The sequence below is a fragment of the Rhodnius prolixus genome, unplaced genomic scaffold (genome assembly GCF_049639745.1).
Source record: "Rhodnius prolixus isolate KJV_2025 unplaced genomic scaffold, Rpr scaffold_5, whole genome shotgun sequence".
NCBI lineage: Eukaryota > Metazoa > Arthropoda > Insecta > Hemiptera > Reduviidae > Rhodnius > Rhodnius prolixus.
In genome coordinates, this window is record NW_027411624.1 from 8651821 (window position 1) to 8676380 (window position 24560).

At 29.1% G+C, this 24560-nt stretch overlaps 1 protein-coding gene across 12 annotated transcripts in view; it reads right to left on the reverse strand.

Moving 5' to 3' along the window:
• Nucleotides 1–4187: 4187 nt before the first annotated feature.
• Nucleotides 4188–24560, reverse strand: part of Syp (synaptotagmin binding cytoplasmic RNA interacting protein) — a 36098-nt gene continuing 15725 nt past the window's right edge. For 4 of the 12 annotated variants that reach the window (XM_074137192.1, XM_074137193.1, XM_074137191.1 and 1 more), the window contains 8 exons: nt 23444–23649; nt 22850–22999; nt 22544–22692; nt 21552–21664; nt 18987–19135; nt 15262–15324; nt 13245–13449; nt 4188–9108 (listed from right to left, as the gene is read on the reverse strand). In XM_074137192.1, the coding sequence (XP_073993293.1) occupies nt 8924–9108; nt 13245–13449; nt 15262–15324; nt 18987–19135; nt 21552–21664; nt 22544–22692; nt 22850–22999; nt 23444–23649 (1220 nt within the window). In that variant the 3' untranslated portion in view covers nt 4188–8923. Of the gene's footprint in view, nt 9109–9778; nt 9907–11038; nt 11075–13244; nt 13450–15261; nt 15325–18986; nt 19136–21551; nt 21665–22543; nt 22693–22849; nt 23000–23443; nt 23650–24560 lie in introns of those variants that run through there. The other 8 variants (XM_074137201.1, XM_074137196.1, XM_074137195.1 and 5 more) reach the window with 7 other exon arrangements.

Here is a 24560-nt window from a genome sequence, read left to right on the forward strand (position 1 = left end):
CCTCATATCTTGGTTTGCTCTAAAGCAATATTGTTTGCTTGGGTGATTCGAAAATTTATTTTTCTTTTAGGAATAGTGAAAGAAAAATGTCTGGGAAATATACCAGCTCAATGGGTACTGAACTTTGTATAAGTGGAACCACACGAATGCGACTCCTGCTGTCATAGACTTTCTCTTTCTGCAACGAGAGAAATCGTTCGGAGGCCGGCAGTGGACTAAAAAAAAAAATGCTCCCGGAGCTTCAAAGGGAGACAAAAACTACTTGAAAGTAGTGACTACACGGCTTTTGCTTAATATCCTCGAAGTTATAACTTCTATACTTGCATCAAACTCCGAGCTTGTAAAAAACCATTCGGTACATTGAAACATAAGTATACTGAAGAAACAGAAAGAAGTACTAATTGAAACTGATGAAAATGGTAACCCTGAACTTAGTGGAAACTTAGGAGTCAAATGCGACGCTTTTTGGGCAAATTCAATATCATATCCTAGTGGCAACTCTTGTTAAATAGGTGAACAGCTAATAACTTATATTTCCTCTCATAATTATAAATTTCCCACAAATATCAGGATTTGAAACAGTATTGGAGTTTCCAATGTGTTGGTGCTAAGTCAACAATCTTTGAAACTCTCATTGGTCTTTATCTCACTTCAATTCTATGTGTTTTAAGTTTTTTTTTAAATAGCAATTTTTTTACTACAAGCGATTCACTTCTGCAGAGCGAAAAAGCTGATGAACTTGCAAGGAAGCGATCTAGTACATCATGCTGTAGACCTGAACCTGCCTTGGCTATTCCTCGAAATGATACAGTGGTGGTGACATTGGATTATCATGGAATGGAGACTGCAGGAAATAGGAAAGCTTCTGGACAAAGGTGAGTGCCTATAAGTTAATAGTATAATTGAATAGAAGAAATCAAATCGTATGCTACAATGTATTAGTTGGATCTGGCAAAGAAGTATTCGTATATGCTGGTGACGGTGAAGATTAAGGCTGGCAGAGTACCTGAATATTATCGGGAGCGAGACTAGTGCCATCTATACGTAGTGAAGGTTAGGGTGCAAGAGACAGTGTATCAATATTTGGTATTGGTCAGATAATAAGAGAAGATCTCTGACATTTGAAGATCTCTGGTATTCTCGTATATTGAACTGAGACCTGCTGATGACCTGAGATTTTTAAATATTATATTACATGATACGTTATTATTATATTTATTACCAATCATTTGGGCTACAAAGGGCCATTGCCGGGGAGCAAGGTAATAGTGAATAATAAATGAATAATCCAAAAAGAAATTAACTTATTAGAGTAAAATAAAAATATTAAGCATCACCTCTCATTTGAACAGTATTCATGGCAGATACTGTTTAGTATTTCAATATAATCTATATCTAGAATGGAGGTAACTTGATAGTTTATATCATCTTTCATATTTACCTATTTCCATAGACCTTGAAGTGAAAACAATGAAGCAGAAAATGAAATAACGTACGCTTATTTTGGTTACAATATTTACAAACGTTATCACCATCAAAACTAACTTTCTTTCCCTTTTTATAATAATTCAACCTAGTCAGAATTTTCAATGATAATCTTAACTGGCAGATAAATCTAATTTTGTCTACATGAACAGCATTACAAGTTAAATAAAACGCTTCAGCGTTTAATGGGCATATTAGACTATAAAATAAATTGTAACTGGAATTTAGAATTTTATTCATGTCTTTAGAGAATAAATAATTTTTAAAAGCCATAATTAAATTATCGAATAGTTTCTCAGTTGATTCAGCATTTTGATAAAGCCAGCGGAGCCACTGGTTGGCTAGCAGCACAGAGAAAATAGTGCTTTTATGGGAAGTGTAACATTATTGAACCGCAACTTAAAATTGAATTTTCATGACAAAAAAATAATAAATTCAGGCAATAGCTACAGATCTGAATTTAAGGTAAATGAAAACTAATCGCTCAATAGACTCATACATCCGGAAAGCAGCGTATTTCGAAACAGCAAACTCAACTCTCAGCTTAAGAAATAAAACAGTACAATTCACAAAAATAGCACATCATAGACTTGTAACAAGCAGCAGCGAATTTTGTCATTTTATCACAGTATAAACCTAGGATGAACTACTGGTTGTTTACTTCTCCAAATATCGGATTAATTCATATTGAGACAAGAGAACGTGAAATGCTTCACGTGCTAAGATAACTGCTAAAATTTTATTTACCTGTGGAAATCAAAATAAATTTTTTTAATAAAAGTAACAGACAGTCTTATTGACTTCAAAGTGACTTTTTAAAGACCTTATTTATAGAGGGTTAATAAAAAGCAAGTGTTTTCTATTTTGAAAAATAATTTGGGTAAGCTCTGCCATGATGGTTTAGGTAATCAACATAAAGCTAAAAAATATTATTATACATTTGTATTTTTTTTTTAATGTAAGCAAAAGTTAGCAAATATTTGAAATGAACGATGTATGCGGATAATTAGACATAACCGTTGCCAGTAAGTCTTAAGAGGTTATCCGGTGTTATTTAATGACAATTTCTCTTCCTGATTCTTGCTTTCTAGAATCACACATATCTATCTATATATAGAACATATAATGGTTCTGTATTCCATAATCTAGTCCTTTAATCAGAAACATCATTATATCTTCAGGTTACTTCACACTTACCAATTGATGTGTACTTACCTCGTATTTACTTAACGTCGCTTTCTTATATCAATCCTTCACCCGAACTCCCCCGATAAATGCTTACCAATCGTGAGGGAATGGATAGTCAAAGCTAATGGTCAACTGGCCGCACCATTACGGTACGTCGCAAGCAGCAATAAATGAGTGGTTCATGACTTTTTCCCGTAAGATCACTCGCACTGATCACTGTATGATAGAAACGTCAAATGTCGCACCAATAGTCGATAATCCAAAAAAGATTATTTTTGTAACGGATACAACTAAGGAAAATCTAAATCCAAGATACGTTTCACACTCTTCATAACGGTCTTTATAAAACTTTTTGTTCTTGATTAAACAGTACCATCCGTCTACCACAAATTTCACAGCCTACTAGCTCTCTATCTATATCCTCTCGAGGAACATCTCTCCTGTCTCACCTTCCTCTTCGTCAATTGAAGCAAAAGTTCCCTAAATAGACGCACTACCTCATGACCATTTAAGAAGTTCCAACGTACAAGAACTTCACCACTGGTGATTGCACTAATTAGCCAATTTAGAGAATTTATGTATCTTTTATATTCTACATTCACTTGTCAAAAGTAAAAAAAAAATAGTGATTCCTAACGGATTTTTGTGTACCTACTAAAAAATTCAAAAGTCCTAAGTATGCGTGCGGCACATCTATAAAAACAAAAAAGTATTAAATTGTAGACTGAACATGACATAATGTGCTTTCTTATACTAATCCAGCACATGGTTACTACCAAGTTGCCTTTTTTTTTTTCATTTTTCTAATTTCTGTAGGAATTCGTAGAGTTTTTATGCATCAGATACTTTAGTGGTACAACTTGAAGAACAAGTAATCCATGACAAAGCGATTATTATTGAAAATTCATTTTAATAACTTAAAATAGGCCACATATAAAACGTTTTGCAAATTGTAATTATTACAGTTTATCCAATACTGTTCATGTATTTGCAATTGAAACACAAAAATAAACAATGTTGACTTTTCTTGCTTATCTTCAACCAATCTTCACCGGGGAAACATTGTTTGGATCACAAAAAGAAAAAGAAGGTTGTGAAGAAGAAAAAAATTCAGGATCAAAAGTTGTAACCGGTCAAATTCAAATAATTAGGAAAATTGAAAACTTTTCCATATTTTGTTTTTATTGGCTAACCTTATCAAACTTTTTTTTTTTTTTGTTATTCAGTCTGACAAATCTACATTCCCAAACACCAGTAAGTAACCCAAAAGAAAAGCTAAAATTAAAAAATAATCACAAAAATAAATCAAAAAGAAAAACACCTATCCAAATTCACATTTTCAACAAAAGAAAAAAACAAAAACTTTCCCCCAAAAATAATCATTCAAAGATACCCCCAGTAGTTTATATTTAAAAATAATCACATCCTTAGCTTGTAAATTACATAATAGAAAAAAAATTATTTTTTTTTCAAAATAAATGAAAAAAGAAAAAATAAAGTAGAAAATAAAAACATATTTATAATCAATTTTATTCAGCAACATAGTTTTTTTATACGATTTGTTTTTTGCTTGTTAACTTTGTTAACGAAAATATTTTATTTATAACCTCCCTTATTGTTTAATTTAAACATTTAACAAGGTTATATTATTTTTTAGTCTTCTCTGTTTCATTATTTTTTTTAAAAAATTTTGGGAGAAACAATTATTTTAGAAAAATCTTAAAATTTACACCCTCTTTTCATTTTTTGTTTATTTATTTTTTTTAAACTTGCTTGACAAGTTCAAAAATTTCAAAATCGTGATTTCTCAGGGGGCGGGAGATGATTAAAAAAAAAAAAAAGTATTAAAAATAACTTAAAATTTTGTCGTTTTTAAATCAAGGTTTTTTTTTTAAATGTACATTTATTAGCAGAAAATAACTGAAAAAATAAATAAAAATATCAATTGAAAATAGAAAAATGTAACTTGTCAAGCATAAATTTATTTTCTTTTACGATCATATCAAATGGATTTCTTTTTTTAACAATCTGAAAGACTTAACATCTGATTTGCTCCTGAGAGGAATAAAGGATTAAAAAAGGAAGACTTATCCAGAGGGAGTTTTGTAAAATAGAGAAGTAAACAAAATTTTAGATTTTTAAAAAATTAAAAAAGAGCAAGGAAATACTATAAAATATTTTGTATATAATCTCTTGCTCTCTCACTTTTTTATACTTTTTTTTAAATATAAAGCTTAAATTCAAATATCACACTATTTTTAAGAGACTCGACAATATATAGTATTTTTTTTTTTTTAATTGACGTATTATATAAATTCGTATATATAAATATATATAATCCATTTATATATATATATAAACTTTTTTCATTACTCTTTATTTTTGTCTGTTCAAATAATAATAATAAACATTACAAGCAATTGAGCAATAATAATATCTTCTAAGAATGTGATAGATAAACTGTTAGTGATTTCATTGATTTCTTATTTCTTCCTCCAGAACAGCGATAAGCAACCTCTTAGACCCGGAGGAGCTGTCGTATGTAGTGGCAAACTTAGGTTTCTATTTGTGTTTTAACAGAGATCATTTTTTTTATATCAACAAAATTTCTGTCATGAAAGAACATTAGATGCAAAATAGCAATAGATTCCAAATTGAAAAACTAAATAAATTATTGGAGAAAAGAAGTTTTTAAACCTTTTTTGTAAAACATTGGATAAAACTGCCTGGTGAAACCCATTATATAGTACACATACTGGAAATACACTTTACTGGAAGTATATGGGACGGGAATGCGGGACGTCCTGAAAAGCCGTGCACAATCATCAATTTCTAGGAAAGAATAATGGCTAGTTACAAGATATTGTCTATAGAAACATCAAAATGGAACGGAAATGTATGGTGGAAGCATTCTGTATAGGTATGTTGTTAGGACGAACCACCGTTCCGCCCAGAATGCATGTATCATGAATGCAAACGATTCTGAAGATTAGAATAAAGGCGGTATAGAGAGCAGAATTCTGGCAAGCCCGTAAAATGATGTTTTACTGAATGATTTGGAGCTAATGTTGTTGTAAATTGTGGGGAGCACAACGGGCCTAAATAAAATTTCAAGTCTCGACTTAATTTTTACGTTAAAAGAGTATTAAGATGAAAGATTTCCTTGATAAAAGTAAAGACAGAAGGAATGATTCAAGAAATCTAGTAGGGTTGAATAGCTGACATGCAATGGCTCATCAAAACAAGAAGGTAAATTCGGCTGACAGTGTTAACAGTAAAAGACTTTAGAGTAGCTCTACGAGTCTATGGCTCTACCCAGGGTGATTGTACGTGTTTTAGAGACAATTTTTTATGAACCTGTCTCTTGAAAGGGAAAAAAACTGTAAGGTACATTACTTCAACGTCACTGACACAAGATTTCTATAAGTGTGGAGGATTAATGTGAAAACTGAATTAGTCCGGTAGGATATTTTAATAGAATTTACCCCCATTAGTGGCCTATGTCCCGTCTCTAATATAGATTAGAAATGATAACGTCATTTCTTTGTTACATTTAACAATTGTTCTGTATTTATATGTACAGTAAATAAAAAAAAATGTATATATATAAAATGAAAGTTTTAATAAAAATATTTTTTTCTGAAAACTGATGGCAATAATTAATACTATAATTTCGGTGTCTACGACTAAAATATTTGATTCTATTTGTGACTCCTCACGAAAAACAAAAAAGATTGCTTTTCATTGCTCTAGAAGAAGAAAAAAAAAATTAATTTTTGTTTCAATAAAAGAAAAAAAGAATTGGTAACACAAGTTTATAAAAATGAGAAACAAAAAAAATAATAAAGGTTACAAATACAAACTGTTTTTATTGAGACATGTAGATTTTTTTTTTTTTTTTTGTTTTCTGTTAATACAAAATGTATAATTGGAGTGCCCCTTTTCTCTTTTTTTATGTATTTTTTAAAGAAATTTGTTCTATTTTTAATTTAAAATAAATTAAATGAAAAAAAATAGTGGGGAAAAAATTAGATTTAGGTGCCATGATACCTCTCTTAGCCTCCATAAAAAACAAAAAAACGAATATGGTAAAAATTAAAAAGAAAAAAAGTTCACGTTTGACACACTATGTAAATGAAAATTGAAAAAACACTACGTGAGAAAAAAATTAAAATTAAGCTGAAAAAGTTGTTTTCTTTCTTTTTTAAAGCAAAAAGCGATTTTTTTAAATTTGACATTTGACGCAAGATATTTTTTATTTTATTTGGGTAATTTGGAAATTTTGTGTTCTGTTTTTTTATAAAAAGCGAACACAATTTTTTTTCTTTTTCAGATAAACCCAATATTATAATTAATTAGTAACATTCTTTTTTTTTTCTTTTTTTTATAACAAATAATCCTTTAAGGGTTATTTTTCTTAAAAAGTAATAATAATAAATAAATAAACGAAGTGCCACAATTCATTCATTTCATTTTTAAACTAGTTTTTTTTTTTTCTTTTAAAACGATTTTATTTTTGCTTATCACTTATATTCTAATCCAGTTAAACTTAACACTTATTAATATTAATAATAATAATAACGTGGGAAAAAAATGGCATTTCAATATTAATTTTTATTATAAGCATAAACGGGAATTCATGCTTACAATTTAAAAATGAAGCCTTCAAAAAAATATTTTTTAAAATAGTAATGGGACATTTTTTTTTTTTAAAAAGTAAAAAAAAAATAACTTAACATAAAAATGTCCATAAATAATAATAGAGCAAGTTAACAATGAACTTTCTTGCGTCATAGCAATTAAAACAATAAACAAAACAAAAAAAATTAATGAAGAAACAGGATGTGGCTTTGTTTTTCCTTTTTTTTAAATTTTACAAAGAGTTTATTAAATTAAATTAAATTATAAAATGGTGCCTTAGAAGATATAAATTAATCCTACAACTGCATTTTATTTATTACTCTACACAAAAAACAAAAAAAAAAAAACCAACAAAATATTTCAGGTTTTTCAACGTTAAACGAGTAAAAACCCAAAAAAAAAAGAAGAATAATGTAAGAAGCCGTTAACCAAATAAAATTGAATAGTCATTTACTTTTTTTAAAAAAACAAATTTAAACAAATAAATTGTAACGATTAACTTGTTTTCTTGAATTTTATCATTCATTGAAGACTCTTTTTTTCTTTTTTTTTTAAGTTTTTTGTATAGATAATACATTTTTTTTTTTTACTTTTTTTTCAATTTTTTTTTTTTAATTATATATTTTTTTTAGTAGGGCTTCAAAATATATATATTAATATACATATATATTTTTTTCATCAATGTACGCCCCCTATGATGTAATTTCTCCAGAACTAGGGGGGGTTTGCGTGAACTGATTTAATTTTTTTTTTTTTTCGTAAGGGGGCGGGAATGTACCGCTTCACACGTAGGAGTTTATCGATAAATTAATAATTAAAGTGAAATAAATGTAAGTTTTTTTTTCCTTAAAAAAATTAATAAATTTTTAACAATTTTTTCAACTTTTTTCACTTTGTGTTAAAAGGTTTTTGTTCGTTAAAACTTGAGAATCATCAAGTTTTTTTTGTTTTTTTAAATTCTAAAAATAAAAAAAAACAAAAGCATTTGTTTTTTGTTTGTTTTATACATATATAAATGATTACAAAAAAAATCAATAAAAAGTACAAGTTACAGTTTTATTATTCTGAAGCCAGACCCGGTTCATTTGCTTTTTTTTTTTTAGTACGCACAGCATGCTGAACCAAAAAAATAAAAATTAAATTACAAAAAAAAAAGTGATTATATCGCCAAAAGAAATTAAATCTTAATAGTCCCAAAAAATAAAAAAAAACTTTCGAAAAAATATTTTTTGAAAAAACTAAAGAATTTTTTTAAAAAAATTCCAAACAAAATAATTAATGATTTAAGTTTAAACTAAAGAGAAAACAGACTATTTTTCTCTCTCTCTTTCAAAAAAAAAAAAATTTTTTTTTACTTTTTTGGAATTAAATTTTTAATTTTTTTTTTTTTTTTTTTTTTTTTAGATTTTCATTTTTAAATTTTTTTTTTTGCCGACTGACACTTTTTTTCTTAAAAAAAGTCCAAGACATTTCTTGTTTTTTACATGCTTTTCCTTCTTTCGGAACTTTTACAAATTTTTTTTGTTTTCACACAAGAAAGAAAATTGAGAAAAAAAAAAATAATTAATTATATATAAATTAGGTTATTAAATTTGTTTAAGTTCACAGCCTAGCTCCAGCTGCCGTAACTGTCCTGGTACCATTGATGTTCACCCATTGTATAGGCACCGTTCATTCCGTACGTGTTGGCGCCTCCTAGAGGCTGCTGTGCAAGAGGTTGGTTTCCCCAGCTGCTCTGATAGCGACGCTTACTTTCCCCCTGGTTCTGGTTGCCCCCATCCAATTTACGCTTACCTACAGAGTAAAAAAAAAAAAAAAAGGCATAAATTATTACTGTTCTTTCAAACATACTACACCAAAACCAAAGTAAATTCGAATCCAACACCACAATTAAATAAATAAATGTATAAATTTATTGATAAAAGGGTTTAGCAGGAAGGTATGCTTTTTTGATATCGTATAAAGAGGTGAAACTAGCTAGTGCATACCGATTAGGTGCTTACTCATCTCATAACGATTGAATAACACCTTTTTGTGCATTCATCTCTAATTCATGGTAAGTTTAGTGCGGTGATTACTGTCGTATATATTTCTGTCTTGGACTTTTTTAAGAACCGCATAAGGTTACAATGGGCAAAACGCAATTTTTAAAGACCATTTCAGAAACCACTCAGATGCCTAACCAGAGAAATTCAACTGTCAACCATTCTCCGTGACTACTGCAGAGCCTTGCCATCTATTTGTGGAAACGGCTAATCACCATGAATTAAAATTTTACATCCCAAATATCATATCTTCCTGCCGAACTCTATTAAAAATAACGGAGTGTTTCAAAAAAAATTAAATTAATTTAATTTTAATAACTCACTAAAAAAAAAAAAATCAAAAATTATATTTTATACAAATCAAGCTATATATTTTAATTGAACAGAAAAAAAATAAAAGAAAAGAAAATAATGATAACATTTGTTTGTTTGTGTTAATTGATGACAAATATTTTTAAATTATTTTTAGGAAACTCGGGAAAATTTCTTGAAAAAATAATTTTTTTAATTTTTATGGACGATGTGAAGCTAGTAGATAGACAGTTACCTATAAAAAGGAAATATTAAATGATAAAAAATAAATACATATACATACTTCACACACAATTTTTTTTTTTTTAACATTTTTCAATTTTTAAAAGTTTAAAAATTGAAAATAAATCTACTACGTTAAAAGTTTAGAAAATAATCAAAAATAAATTAGTAGAAAAATTAAAAAATATATAAAATATTTTTATTTTAATTAATAAATTTCATTCGACCCAATAATTTACTGGAGTTAAATTAAATCTCCCAGCTTTGTTATAGAAACAGATAGCTGGTAAGCAATAGATAGTTACATAGTCTGTCTTCCCAGTTATTGCAGTTTTCAGCTGAAATGCAATTAACAATAATAATAATAATAATGATAAAAACTATAAAATATAATAAAATACAATTAGTTTCATATAAACTCAACGGGAATAAAAGAATTGAAATAAAATAAAGTTTGGGAATGCAGCGCGATGAAAAAGCCTCTCGTGATGCCCACAATTTTGTTTTTGTGTTTTAACATTTTTTTTAAAAAAAAAAATACATAAATCTAACTGCATATTAAAAATAACTGGAGGGAGCAAGCTTAAGATAAAATGTCAAATAGATGGGTCAACTTCTAAAAGTTTGGGATATTAAATCCAAGAGCACTTTTTTGAGTTTTGGTGACCAATTAGGAAGATCCTAATGTCTTTGCGATTGATGCAAGAAATCAATTGCTGGTCTGCAGAGAAAGCGAAGGACAATTATGGGATGCAATAGTTGTGTTTAGCGGTACAATAGTTTGCAACGGCCATCAGGCATGACTCAAAATAACTGAAATATTTATTTCCTATTCTTGTTAAGTTCAAAATTATTTAATATTCTCTGAAGTAAGACTAATATTCTTCAGAAAATACTTTACCAAAATAAGTTTGCTTCTAAAATGATGGGAGGGCAAATTCCACGTGAGCGTTTTAACATAATTTCTAAAATAAAGAAGTCAGAAATTTAATCCTTTCTAAAATCATATCTTTAATGATTTATTATCGAATTTAACAAAACCTTTCCTTTATATAATAACTCTTCTATTGCAGAGCTCTTCTAATTTAAAACAATAATTCAAATAAAGTCATTTCTAAAATCTCTTATTTAGAGTTAGATCTTCTTCCGTTATATATTAATCAGTTGGTCACAATTTCTACCTTCAACATTCAAAAGAAGAAACTTCAAAAGTTCTTTTGAAAATTAACATTTCTAAACAAAAATACAAAAAAATGATTTTGAAAACATCCTATATTAATTTATTACCTTTTAAATGCATACTTTAAATAAATGAAAAAAATCTATGCTCTGAATACTTTGCGATTATTTGGGGAATAAAAATGGTTTAAATGTTATGATTTTTCCTTTTTTTAAGGGCGCTAGTAAATTAGGTTTAAAAGAACTCGAAGAATCCAAGAAATACTAGAAAATCAGATCATTATTAATTACCCTCAATCGATCAATTAAAAATGCATTAATTCTTTAACTGATTGCCGAAGTTCTTCATAAACAACTAGTTAAGTTCTTAATTTTCTATTTTTTTCACAATCACTGATGCTTACTGTTTGAAGTAAGTGAATCGAAAATCCACAAGCACTGATGATTTCGTCAGGTTGGGGGATATGTAATCATTCAAAAACTGCCACGACTGAAGCAGTAAGACTGACGACTAGTAATGAAGATGAAGAAGACTCAGAAGCCACATTGATGGTTCAAAGATTTAAAAGCATTCTCAAGAAAATGACAAAAATTAATATCTTACTTGAAGGAGGAATAGATTTCAAACGTCGGTAGTCATGCTGCGCAAACCATATCCTAAACAGGTGCATTTTGAATACTGTCATTATTCGAGAAGAGCCTAGCATACAAAAATATATTGTACTTCATAAATGCAGGTGGTTTTCCAAAGCAAACCATTTCACATTTTGGAAGGCGGCCCTAGACTAACCTAGCCTACCTTGGGTAGCCCCAAGGCTACGAGCCTAACTAGTATGGAAGAAAATGATAAAAGAAGATATTGCAATAAAATTATAGATTAGCAGAAGAGAAAATTTCTTTCAATATAAGGACCAAACGAAAGTTTTAACTGGTTTGGTTGATCAGAGTGAAACAGCTGCACAAGTTTCAGAAAACAGTGAGGTTTTCAAATAAAAGAACCCAAGATTAGCTTAATGATCCTTCAGGACAGCCTAGAACAGTCAAGAATGTCAACAGATTAGAATCGTAAAAGTTATGGACAATGTGGCTAAAATCCACAAAAACCTTACAGAGATTATGTAACCTCTCTGATGTTCACTGTTAGAACATAAGAATGAAATCATTGCAAAATGTTTACTAACCCAACAACTATCATTGCAGAGTCCCTTGGAGACTATTATATGTAATTGGACGCGAATAATCCATAAGAGCCAAAATAATTATTTGGCCTTGAATGATCTTGCGTGGTTACTCAGTTCGGTTCTTTCTCTACAGATTCTCGAAAGAATTCTGCGTATTTTCTAGTTAGAATACGCAGAATTATAGCTTAATGTTTTAATATACATGGAAAATGTCCCTTGAGAGATTTTAAGTATTAAGAAATCTAAGGGGGATAAAAAAACCAACTAATCTTTCAGAGAAATTAATTTTCCCTTTTGCGTAAAGATTTACTGTTACCTAAGCTAAAGTTATTTTCATTTAAAATGTAACTATTTGCTTGCCACATGTAATTAAAAGAAATCCACAAAAACCATCGGGTTCCTTTATTTTATTTGTATCTAATTCTATTTTGGGGGAAAAAAGAATCAATGTTGTTCTCCTTAAAAAATATAAATGCACAAAAATGGGTACACATACGTCTCTGCGAGAGAAAGAAAAAAAAAATTGTGTGAAATTTATATTAAATTTAATTAAAAAATCTATATATATATATATACATACATTTCTAAATTTGTCTATGGTTAAATAAGATTCATAAAACATAAATATGGAGAAACTTTCAATAGTTTTTTATTTTTTAAATTGTTTATCATTATTTTTTATAATTTTAGTTTTGGATTCTTTTTCGTTATAGTTTCATTTATTATTGTTTTATGAAAAAAAAACAAACATTACAGAAATTATGGGTAGGAATGTGGGAACGTAGGACGAGGAGTAGGATGGATTAATTCAAATTTTATCACTTTATAATCTTTTAAAAAATAAAATGAATAAATATGAATAAATAAAATAAAAAAATGAAATTTAAAAAAAAAAATCATGCAAAATTTTAAAATACTAAATGAATTTTGGTAATGAATAAAAAAATTTGAATGTCATGCCAAACACAAGATTCCAATTGATAGAATTTACCTGGTAAACTTTGTTTGGCGCGCTGAGAGCCACGGGCTGGGCCGGTGGCCGGAGGGGTGCGGAGGGGGCCACGCGGGGCTTGGTGCGGGCCTCCGGCCTGCGCTACTCTGCTGTCCCTGGGCCCCCCCGCCGCCCCACGAGCCGCCACCGCCGCCTGGGGCCCACCTGCTCGCCCACGCACCACCACTCCACGCCCACGCCCACCCTGAGATTTTAACAAAGTATAATCAGTATAATACAGTAGCAGTTACAACTCTACACCATTATCATGATTGGATTAAGAAGGACTACTCCTTTTATCTCCACAAATATGAACAGCTCCAGAAATAGTAATATCGACACTGTACCTCATATCTTATGTGACTGTCAGTCATTTAAATGATATTATTCCAGTAATTCATGTAATTCAAAAGTAACATTTACAAAAAAAAAAGTACAAAATTATAAAAATAAAACTTTTTTCTATTCTAATACACGTTACGAGTTTTAAAATGTAATTACCTTTAATGAAATTACATTCTGAAATTAACTGAAATTCTGAAAGAATAATAAGCAGTTCACATTTCTGGACATCTATTCGAACAATTTTTTTCCCCGCAACAGTAAGATCTTTCAACCAACAACTTCAATACACCAAGTAATCCGAAGAGTAATCCAAATATGTTTACAGTTTTGCCCAAATAAGACTCACCAAGCCCCACACTCTTGTACCTTGAACGTTTCTGAAGATTATCTTTGTAAAGAAATGTATCGTACGCTTATTTTATTTTTATTAAAGCAAATCAACAATCTCTCTAAGGACAGTATTCCCTCATTACTATCCCCAGTCAGGTAACAAGATGTAAAGGCTCTCATAAAAAGAAGTTTATGAAAGCTGGGACGTGACCCAGGAATCTCACCACCCAATCGCGTGCGATAATTCATCATCCTTCTCCTGTATTTTTTTCCTTTTCTAAAATTAATGGGATTCGATTTTTTTTCTTTTCATATTCCAATTTTCATTAAAGTATATCTTTATGGACTGCGTGTGAAATAAAAACAAAGAAATAGTAGGCTATCCAAAACGGAAAGTTTTGGAAAGATAGTAGGCTATCCAAAGTTGATTTAGAAATTTCTCACCTTAAATAATCTTCGTTCGAGTCAAACCATGGACTCGTCACTAAAGATTATAGGATACCTATTGGTTAGCTCACGAGATACCACTACTGGTGCTGGCTTGCATGATTAAAATCGTGCTACTGATTATGCGACCTAATAGGGATTCCTTCCTTAGTCTTAGTCAGTTTCCATAAACTAATTTATTTGGATTTACGAAATGATCGCGTAGATAACATTTTCCAATGGCACCCATCTTCAAAAATGTCTATAGATTGCTACCGCAGCAGACCAGTACCTCCACAATGGAACACAGAAAATTTGATTCAGTGCAACTGGGAAAGTTGAAAGTTTGTTGGCAATAAGTTTATTCAATTAATTAAAATTGAATAATTAAATATTTACAAAAATTACACTGTTACAACAATTTTTAACGACTGTTGCAGGGGGAAAAAAAATAGTCGGTAGTATAGCAATTTAACTGCATCTTATTTTCTTACTTCTTAATCCAAACATTTTGTTAAAAAAAAAAAAATTAAGATTATTTTGAAATAAAAAATTAATAATTTTAAGTTGGCATATGGAAAATAATATGAAAAATCCGAACATTTTATTTAAATACAAAATTTAATTATTAAGATTGAAATTTTCAAAAATTTAAATTTAATATGCAATCTTAAGTTTTAGAAAATGAAATATGATTATTCTTTGGTAAACTTGAATCTACACTCTTTCATTCTGATATGAATCCATTTATATTTAAACGTTTCAGTAAGCGGCAGGGGGAAAAATCAAATTCCAAAGCCAGTTTGCCATTTGTTTAAAAAACTATTTTATAAATATATTTTTAACCATTAAAATACAAACAAATATTAAAAAACTAATTATTAATTAGTTTTAACATAATAAAAAGGGAACAAACCTGGGTCCCAGAATTCAGGCCCGTACTGACTGCTCCTCTCTCCATAACGCCCTCCATGATAGCCTAAGTAGATTCAAATTATATCCAATAATTATAAGTGCTAAAGATTAATCATTAATTAACAATATACATACTTATAAATACAAAAAGCAATTAAAAAAAAAATAAAATAACAAATAGCAATCTGGCTTTTATTAATTTAATAAAATACCAACTAAAAACTAATATCAAGCGAGTTTAAATTTTGTATTAAAAAATGTTTTTATTTGGTTAATGAAAAACTCTGACCTTAAATTATGGTGAGAAGGTTTTATCGGCAATTAAAAGAGAAATTCTTTTTCCTTTTTAAGACCAATTTTTTGTATTAAATTAAAATGAATTCAAATTTATTGACCAATTTTAATTTTTAAAAAAAATAGGGCCTCAAAAGAAAACTTTCTCTGGCCATTGCCGATAAAACTTTATCATTATTTTAATTTTATTTTTTAAATAAATTTAATTATTATTTATGAGAAAAAATAATTCTTATAGTCTACTTAATTAATTTTTTTTTAAACTATTTTTTTTTTTAAATAAAATGAATAAATTGGTTAATACTTATTCTTTTAAATCTGCTCTTTCACAAAATAAAATGAATAAATTGCATACGCATTTCAAAATTTTTCTTGTAGATAGTGACAACTTAAAACACTAATGCTTTAAAAACAAAGCTGAATAAAAAATAATAATAATAATAAAGAGAAAATCAAATTAATGTCTGGATAAAAATTAAAATTAATACATATAAATATACCAAAAAATCTTTTGATATTAAAATATATATATAAAGAACTGAAATATAAAAAATATTTTAATTACAATGAAAGATATCTTTATATTAAATAAATATTTAAAATAAAGTATCTATACATTCGTACTCATTTTATGTATACATACATATACGTATGTACGTATGTATAATAAATAATCAAAATCAAATACACAATCTATTATATAATATAATAGCAGGTAGCAGGGTTATCCAAAATATAAAAGCAAAGGTGAGGGTGTATAAGCTGTCACAAGGATGGGATACCCAAGCAAAAAAAATAAATAAATAAAATAACTACATAAAATCGCCTAAAAAAGCATTTTTTGTTTCCATTTTTTTTTTTCAATACTTTTTTAATTTTTTTTTAAAAAGAAAATAAGCATCTACAAAAGCGTATTAATATAATTTTTTATTTTTAAAAAAGCGAAAAAATATATAAAGCATAAAATAAACAAAAAAAAATAAGTAAAGCGATAGATTAAGCGCACGCAAAAAAAAAGTGGCTAAAAAAATCACACACATAAATCAAAATTAATTATTTAAAACAAATTATAAATGTACAAAACAAAACAAAAATTAAAATTAAAATAAATTTACTTATAAAACAGGTGAACTACATATTTTGACAGAAATATGTAGAAATCCTGTGTGTAATATCCTTCCTCGATGTTTCTCATTAAAGAAAATAATAATAATTGAGTATTACTTGCAAATTAAAATATTTATTAAAAAATAAAAATAAAATGCATAATAAAAAAAATATATTAAAAAAGGGAAAAAATTCTGTTTAAAAAAAACAAAACAAAAAATGAATTTGTATTAGTAATGAAAATAAAAAGTCGGGTTATGCCAGCTAGAGAAGTTGTGCACTGGGAAATGGAGAAAGTTAGTGAGATATTTGTTGCAGCTTTTGAATTTTTATTTATTTTTTTTTTAAATATAATGGGCGGCGCATTTACTGTTTTCTTTTTGCGGCTTTTATTTGTTTGTGTTTGTTTCCAGACGAGCCAAATATATGGAAGCTGCAGTATACGCCCCTAGCTAATTGGATAACCCTGCAACTTTTGAGCCGCGGATTCACACAAAATTTAAAAAAAAAAAAAAAAAAAAAAAAACATATAGCACATTAAAAAAAAAAAAAAAAAACACAAGGCATCATATCTGAGCCAACAAAAGGCAAAATAAAATAACAGGGGATGGGGTTAGACAGTCCAAAATAAGGTGTGGTTTATTAGTGGGACTTGAGGGGGGATGTGCAAAAACCCAAAACCAAATAACAAAGGTTAAAATAAAAAATTCACTCGATGACCAAAAAAAAAAGGAACACCTTGGAAATTTCCTGTTTCGAGATATCTGCCCCTTTTAGTGTAGCACTCTGAAGGAATGAGAAACGATTTTTAATGAAAGCACTCATTGGAAGTAGTGGAAAGGCCACGATAAACTTTCTTAGAAATTGAATTGTCTACTGAACAGTTAAGTTCTATCTGTGTTACTGTTCTTTTCGTTTATTAATAAACACCAAACAAGTTTTCACTTTATTCATGTTTAAAAATGTTAAATGAAGAAATTTAATTTAAAAAGTGGGGAAAATGGGAACTTGTTTATTTTAGTGAAAGATAAATGCTCCGTTGATTAAGCTCTACATCTAAAAAAGACAATAAACGGAACTTCTAAATATGCATTTTCAAAAAATTAAGAAATAAAAACAACAGCCAAAAAGGGTACATGGACATTTATCAAGCAGAGATTGCTGCGACCGATATGACTAGCGCATGAACTTGCGAAAGGAAAAAAAAAAACATTTAATAGCATCAAAACGATAGAAGAAATTATTAAAGTTAATGCAGTGGGGCTGATCACGAAAGAAATAGTGGAATAAAAGCAATTACCCTATTCAAAAAATTAAAGAGGCAGGCAATTTGAATTAACTCTGAATACTGGTTAGAAGGAGAAAAATTTCAGGCAAATAATTCAAAATGAAAAGTCTATTAGTTTGTTGATTACCTATAGATAAAATCACAGGTAATGAACGAAGAACTAGAATCAACATGGTTTCTTCAAATTGCAGACAGGTAATTTCATGTTAGCACTTTTAAACTATTCGTAAGAGAAATACAGGAAAAAAAAACTGTTTTAAGAGGGCGCTGACGTTCACGGTTTAGGTAAATGAACCTTATGAAGGAATGGAATGAAGACAAAGCTGGTTTGAGTTCAAACCTGTACAGTGGTTCTGAACTTGTATTAAACAACAGCAGCTCATCTAAAGAAACAAGACAATAAAGAAGTGGAGTCTTGTCTTCTGTCATCAGAAAGAGCGAATGTGATAATTAAATGCCAGGTGATAAGATTTATTCGAGCAGTCTCTTCCCCTGGGCAGGATCGCAAATAACTCCAAAATCATTGGGTTAACTAAAAAAAAAAGTAGGGTATTCCTTTTCTTTTTCTTTGCATCCGATGGTATTTTAAAACAAGAATAACAATAAAAAGTAAAAAAAAAAACAAAAAAAAAACGTCATACACACATTGTATTAATTTTGTAAAAAGAAAAATTAATTCAAATATTAATTAAAAAGCACAGAGAAAATGAAAAATGCTGGCCATTTTTATTTTACTGTAAATTTTTTAAATTCTTTCGTTAAAATTTTAAAGCTTTTCCCGGCGCGAGGCTGACTCAGATATGATGCGAGAATTTGGATAGTTTTTTTTTCTCTCTAATTTATCTCTTTTTTTATTTTTTCTTTTCTTTTTTTGGTTAAAGGCATGATATTCTGTAACCTTTCATTATTGTTTTTCTAAACAAATAAAAAAAGCACAGCCTATCATACTCAAAGTACCAAAAAAAAAAAAAAATACATAAGGCTAAATAATAAACAATTTTGGGACTTGTTTTTTTTTTCTTAAAAGAAAAACCCACCGGTTGTGGTTGTCTCGCCCTTCCACGGGCGGGAGGCAGAGGTGGCGCATAATCATAATAGTAATCCTCATAACGATAATAGTCATCATAATATGGGTCACTGTAGCCGCCTCGATAATCCCCATAACCGTAATAGTCGTAATCATAATCTATAAAAACATATTATATAACAATATAACAAAATACCTAAAGGTAGTATGTTTTTTATTTTATTTTTTTTATTTTTTATAAAAAAAAAAGCCACCGCTAAAAAAACAATCAATATTAAAAAGAAAAGACCATTAAAAAATTGGATTTTTCTGAAATAAATTTTGCATTAAAAAAAAAAAAGAAAGAAAAAGAAAAAATAAATTAAAATAAACAACTTTTAGATTTTTTTTTTTGTTTCCAAGGAATAACTGAGTCTACATAGTAAATGCATGCCGGGAAAAGACATTTCCTTTATACTTTTTCTTTTTTAATTTTAGATTGGTAACAACTGAAGGAAATTAAAAGAAAATTCAGTAGAAAGAGCCAAATTAAAAACAAAAAGTATTCGTACTTTAAATGATAAATTCTTTTCAACTACTCTTGAAACTCATTTACTTTTGTTAACTAATTAATTGTTTAGTATTATTCTGAAGAAGAGTTAAATAAAATAAAGAAAAGCGAGCGATATTCAATAAAGACACCCGAGGTGTATACGAGATCTGAAATAAGTAGTAAGGATTTAAAGAGGCTAGTCTCTCAACAACTGTACAATCATTGTGGTACAATTATTTTCTCTTATTAAGGAAACAAAATATCTCCGATGTTAAAGTTTATGTAATACTCAGTATATTAAGTGATCAATACGAGAGAGCGGTGCTCGGTGATTGTAATCACATTTACTTCCATTCATTTAATTGGATGGGAAATACTCGTACAGTAACATGTATTAAAGTTCTATAAAACAAGGAAGATGCGCAGTCGAAGACTTAACACAACATCCACAGCGAATCATTGTAACTGGTAATTTCCACAAAAACTTGTAGAAAATGAATCATGACGCGCTGTTAGTTATAAAACTGTGTAGGTATCTTAAACTCGTTCGTTCAATTGATTTACGCGCACCAATGTAACACTCAGCTTTACATTGATCACGAACTTATTATATCTTGGTTTGTGCCATGATTGTGTAGCGTTAAGAAATACCTTTGTAAATATGTACTGGAAATAAAACGATCTTTTCTTTTATTCATTGTTCATTACAAGAAACAACGTGTGTCAATGTGTGGCCGCTATTATGTATTTAGACCAAGGGCGTTTCCAAGAAGATTTCTTATTTAAAAAAAAATAGCTTTCTTATAAAAACAATAACAAAAAATGAATTTCAAAAAGATTGAACCGAATATCTGAATGATATAAAATAAAGATAAGAATACTTTTTTGAGTTTACAATTGTTTGGATAAGGATTTGGATAATAGAATTATGGGTTATAAAATAAATAACAGGAAAACTAGGTACCCACCACTCTTAAGTAAACTAAGAAAGTTGAGGAAAAAAGAGAGATAGAGAAAAAAAAAAGATATTGCACTAAGTATTGAAAGAAGTATGGAACTCATCACTTACCTTTCTATTTAACCATCTACAATGCTGCATTTACTTTTGAAGAAACATTTCCATTCATTTCAGTTTAATTTAATACTCAACAAGAAAATATAAAAATTTGTATAATAGAAATGATTAACAATAAAAATATAAAATTTACCATAACAATGAATGGAAGTGTTAAATTATTAATTTTTTTTTTTTAAGTTATCGGTTATTTTAGAAATAACGAAATAATTTAGATAGGAGCATTTAGGTTCCTTCTCCTATCTAAAACATATAGTATTATAACTATTTGCGTGTGACTACATGCTGTGAAAAGGAAATATAGAGGCGCTTCGAAGTACTGAGAATATTATTAATCGCAGTTACTTGCACGTGCAGTTACCTTTTGACAGCAAATAGTTACGTGTCAAAATTAATTTTAATTAAAAAAAAAAACAAAAGGTCCCTTACACCAAAAATACTTTTCCCAAAATATGATAATGAAACTCTTTGATCACACCTACAGAAAATTCAAATGCGATTTTAACTACTCATAAAATAAAAATAAAATGAATTAAAAATCAATCCCTATTACCAAAACAAAAGATAATTTAAGGCTTTTCTGCTTTACAATAAAAGTTCTTTAAACAAAACAAAAAATTTTATGGTCGATACAAAAATTTTTCCCATGCAAAATTTTTGCAAAAAAATACTAAAAATCTGGAATTTTGAATTGCCGATATAACTGCAAAAATTGATACACCTTTATTCTTCAAAGAATTTACTTTTTATTAAAAAAAAACTCTTGTTTTCATTTTTTTTTTTAAAGGAAGAAACAAAAAATCTAATATTGTGCAATGGCACACAAATATGTTCCCACAATTGGGATGTTGTTAGATAAAAAGCTAAAGCGGTTTGAGAAACATGCGATCAGTTTTTTGTTTTTTTCTTTTTATTTTCAATGATTATTATTATTTTGATGATTTTTATAACATACACTGATGACTTACCATAATCACCCCGTCCCATGGAACGCATTGTGCTCGAAGAACCCCTAGACAATGGACCTCCTCGTGGACCACAAGGACCGCTTCCCATCATGCTAGGATGTTGCGGTGAAAACCTTAAAAGGAAAAAAAGAAAGAAGTTACAATTGATAAAAAATAATAATTACGTTTAATTTTTCCAGAATATTGCCAGCAACAAGCTAGCAGAATCAAACATTTCTTACACGCACAAAATTTCACACACACAAAAAACCACTCCCAGAAATTAACAAAATAAATGCAAGAAGAAAAACCTGGAAACGTAGTATTTGTTGGAAATTCTTATAAAATATTTAGAGATCAACCGTTAAAACAACGCATGAAAAAAGCATTACTCGACCAGGACCCTACACTTCTCAAGCGCTAATTGGTACCATATAGATTCAGGAAACCTCCATCCTGAAGTGGTCCGTAAAGAACCATCAATATATCACGATCATTCCAGGACTGACCACTGTATAACAAGGTATTTCATCGCATGAATAAGGAGGAGACTAGAAAACAGTCCAGAAATCGAGATGGCTGGAGACGTAATCTTTTTTACATTATTTACAACAAATTATGAAAATGATTTCTTTCTTTCTTAAATTCTTCAGAAGAAAATGAAACTGAGCTGTGTCAAGATAACAAAATACATATGACTTATAACAGTTGAAGTCATCTTCCCGAAGTAACCATACTTATAAAAAAAACGAATCTTCATAATAAACAAGAACATGAAATCTTTAGAAACTCGTACAAAGACCCATTTTGATGTAGAGAACTATTTTGACATAGGCAAAAAACGGCCATATAGTAGTTCCGTATGGGAGTTACGTACCTTCCAATCAGATTAAATCCTTCATACCGGGCATGCATTGTGACCGTCAAGAAAAAAATTAAAATAAATAAAGAACACTAAAATAATTCAATTAAATAGATTATTAAGAGTATCAACATTTTTCAAAAATTCTTACCCGCCTCCTCTAAGCTGCATCATCTGCATCATCCGTCGTTCTCTTGCCCTCAAAATTTCTTCTTTTTTCTTTTTATCAGAAGGAGGTTTTGCCAAAGATACTTCTATACACGATCCACCCATATCTTTACCATTTAAACCTTCCATTGCCTGAAAATATTAATTCCAAAAAAGGTATAACCTGCAGTTAAAAGTTGAAGTATGTAAGAAATTATAAGAAGCTAATAAAAAAATAATAATAATAAAACAATTAAATTGAATAAGAAAGGATATTTTTATTATAAATATATAAAAATAGAAAACTTACATTTACTGCATGGTCTCTTTCGTCAAAATGAATGAATGCGTAATCTTTGATTTTTTTAACCCTATCAACTTTTCCATAAACTTCAAAAGCTTCTTTTAGTTTCTCCTCAGTACAATCTTGAGTAAGATTTCTAACATATAGCACCTTGACCTAGGAAAACAAAAAAAATCGTTCAATAAATTTACCAAATAAAAATTACCATTTTCTCAGATATGGCGACATTATCTTTGACATAATCTGTCAGAATCCTCATATTCAAGTTATACTGCTTCAATTTGCTGCCTAATAAGGTCGTTTAACAATTTGTTATTACATTAACATTAAAATTCATGAATCCATCTTGGAATGAATGAAATCATGAAGACATTTTGCTTTAATTGAACCTCCAATTTGCGAGCCTCCGCACCACTGAGCTAGATTTCCTTTTCACTTTTATCATTTAATAATGATGATAATGAATGTATGCTCGTACTATAATGCTCTTGCTCAACGGTACATCCTCTACTTTATTCACAGAATCTCTTTATTCTTAATGCAACATCTTCCATCTAAAAGATATTTTTATTTAATTAATACTAAAAAATTTAAGTTTACCTTGGCCATAGTTTCTGAATCCGGTTCTTCTTGTGGATCTGCCCAGTCAACGATGATATCACATCCCCATACTTTGATTCTTCCAGTTCCTAAACGTCTTTTAGCTAGAGAAGCCGCTTTATGTGATTCATATTCAAGAAAACAAAATCCGCGATTTTTCTTTTTATCATCTGGAGAACTATAGATGATCACCTCAGTCAATCCGGCTAAATTGAGAAAAACAAACTTTTAAAAAACTATGACTTTTTTTTTTTACTTAGCTTAGAAGCAAATTTAGTTTAAAAATTTAAAGCCCCACCCACCCCTAAATAAAAAGTCACCGTCAAAGTGGACATTTAGACAAAACAAAAAAGCAGCACTTACATCAAAGCAGTAAATAGGAATCATGCTTAAACATGACGAACAAAAAAAAAAAGAAAATAAAGAATAAGCAGTACAGAAGCAAACAAAAATTATCGGAAGGGTTGAAAAAAGCAATTTACGAATAATTTATCTTAAAGAACAAAATATGTGAGCAATCGCCTTTAAAAAATCTGCATTATACTCTCATGAAGCCACGAAGACTACCCATTTTAACTGGGAGGGACTGGATATTAACAAACCAAACCGGAATCAAAATATTATTTGAAAACAAAGTTTTTCATTTATCCTTTTTAAACAGGGAATGCGTGGGTAAGTTGAAAGTTCTCGGGCTGACAGTAAAAAACTTTTCCATTCAAAAATATTTTTATTTTTCTATCTAGCCTACTCTTAGTTCAAATTCATTCATCCAACGTTTTTCCAATTAATAGGCTCTATTTCTAAAGTGCGATTCAGCAAGACGTGCAAAATATCCGTATGCGTAATCACGTCTTTTGTGTGCAGACAAATCGGTACTAAATCAGTTACATCAACACTTCTATGTTATAAAAACAGTATGATGAAAACTATTCAAGATCAAGACGACTATTGCTGTAGGTTAAAGCGACACGAGTACCTAGAAATAAAACAAAAAAAAAACACTGTGCAAGACCAAGAACCTTTCATCTTCCCGTGAACCTGTGAAGTGTATAAAACCATGTTTATCCAAAACTTTTTTTTCCCACAAGAAAATCGTTTATTGCATAAACATGCTTTG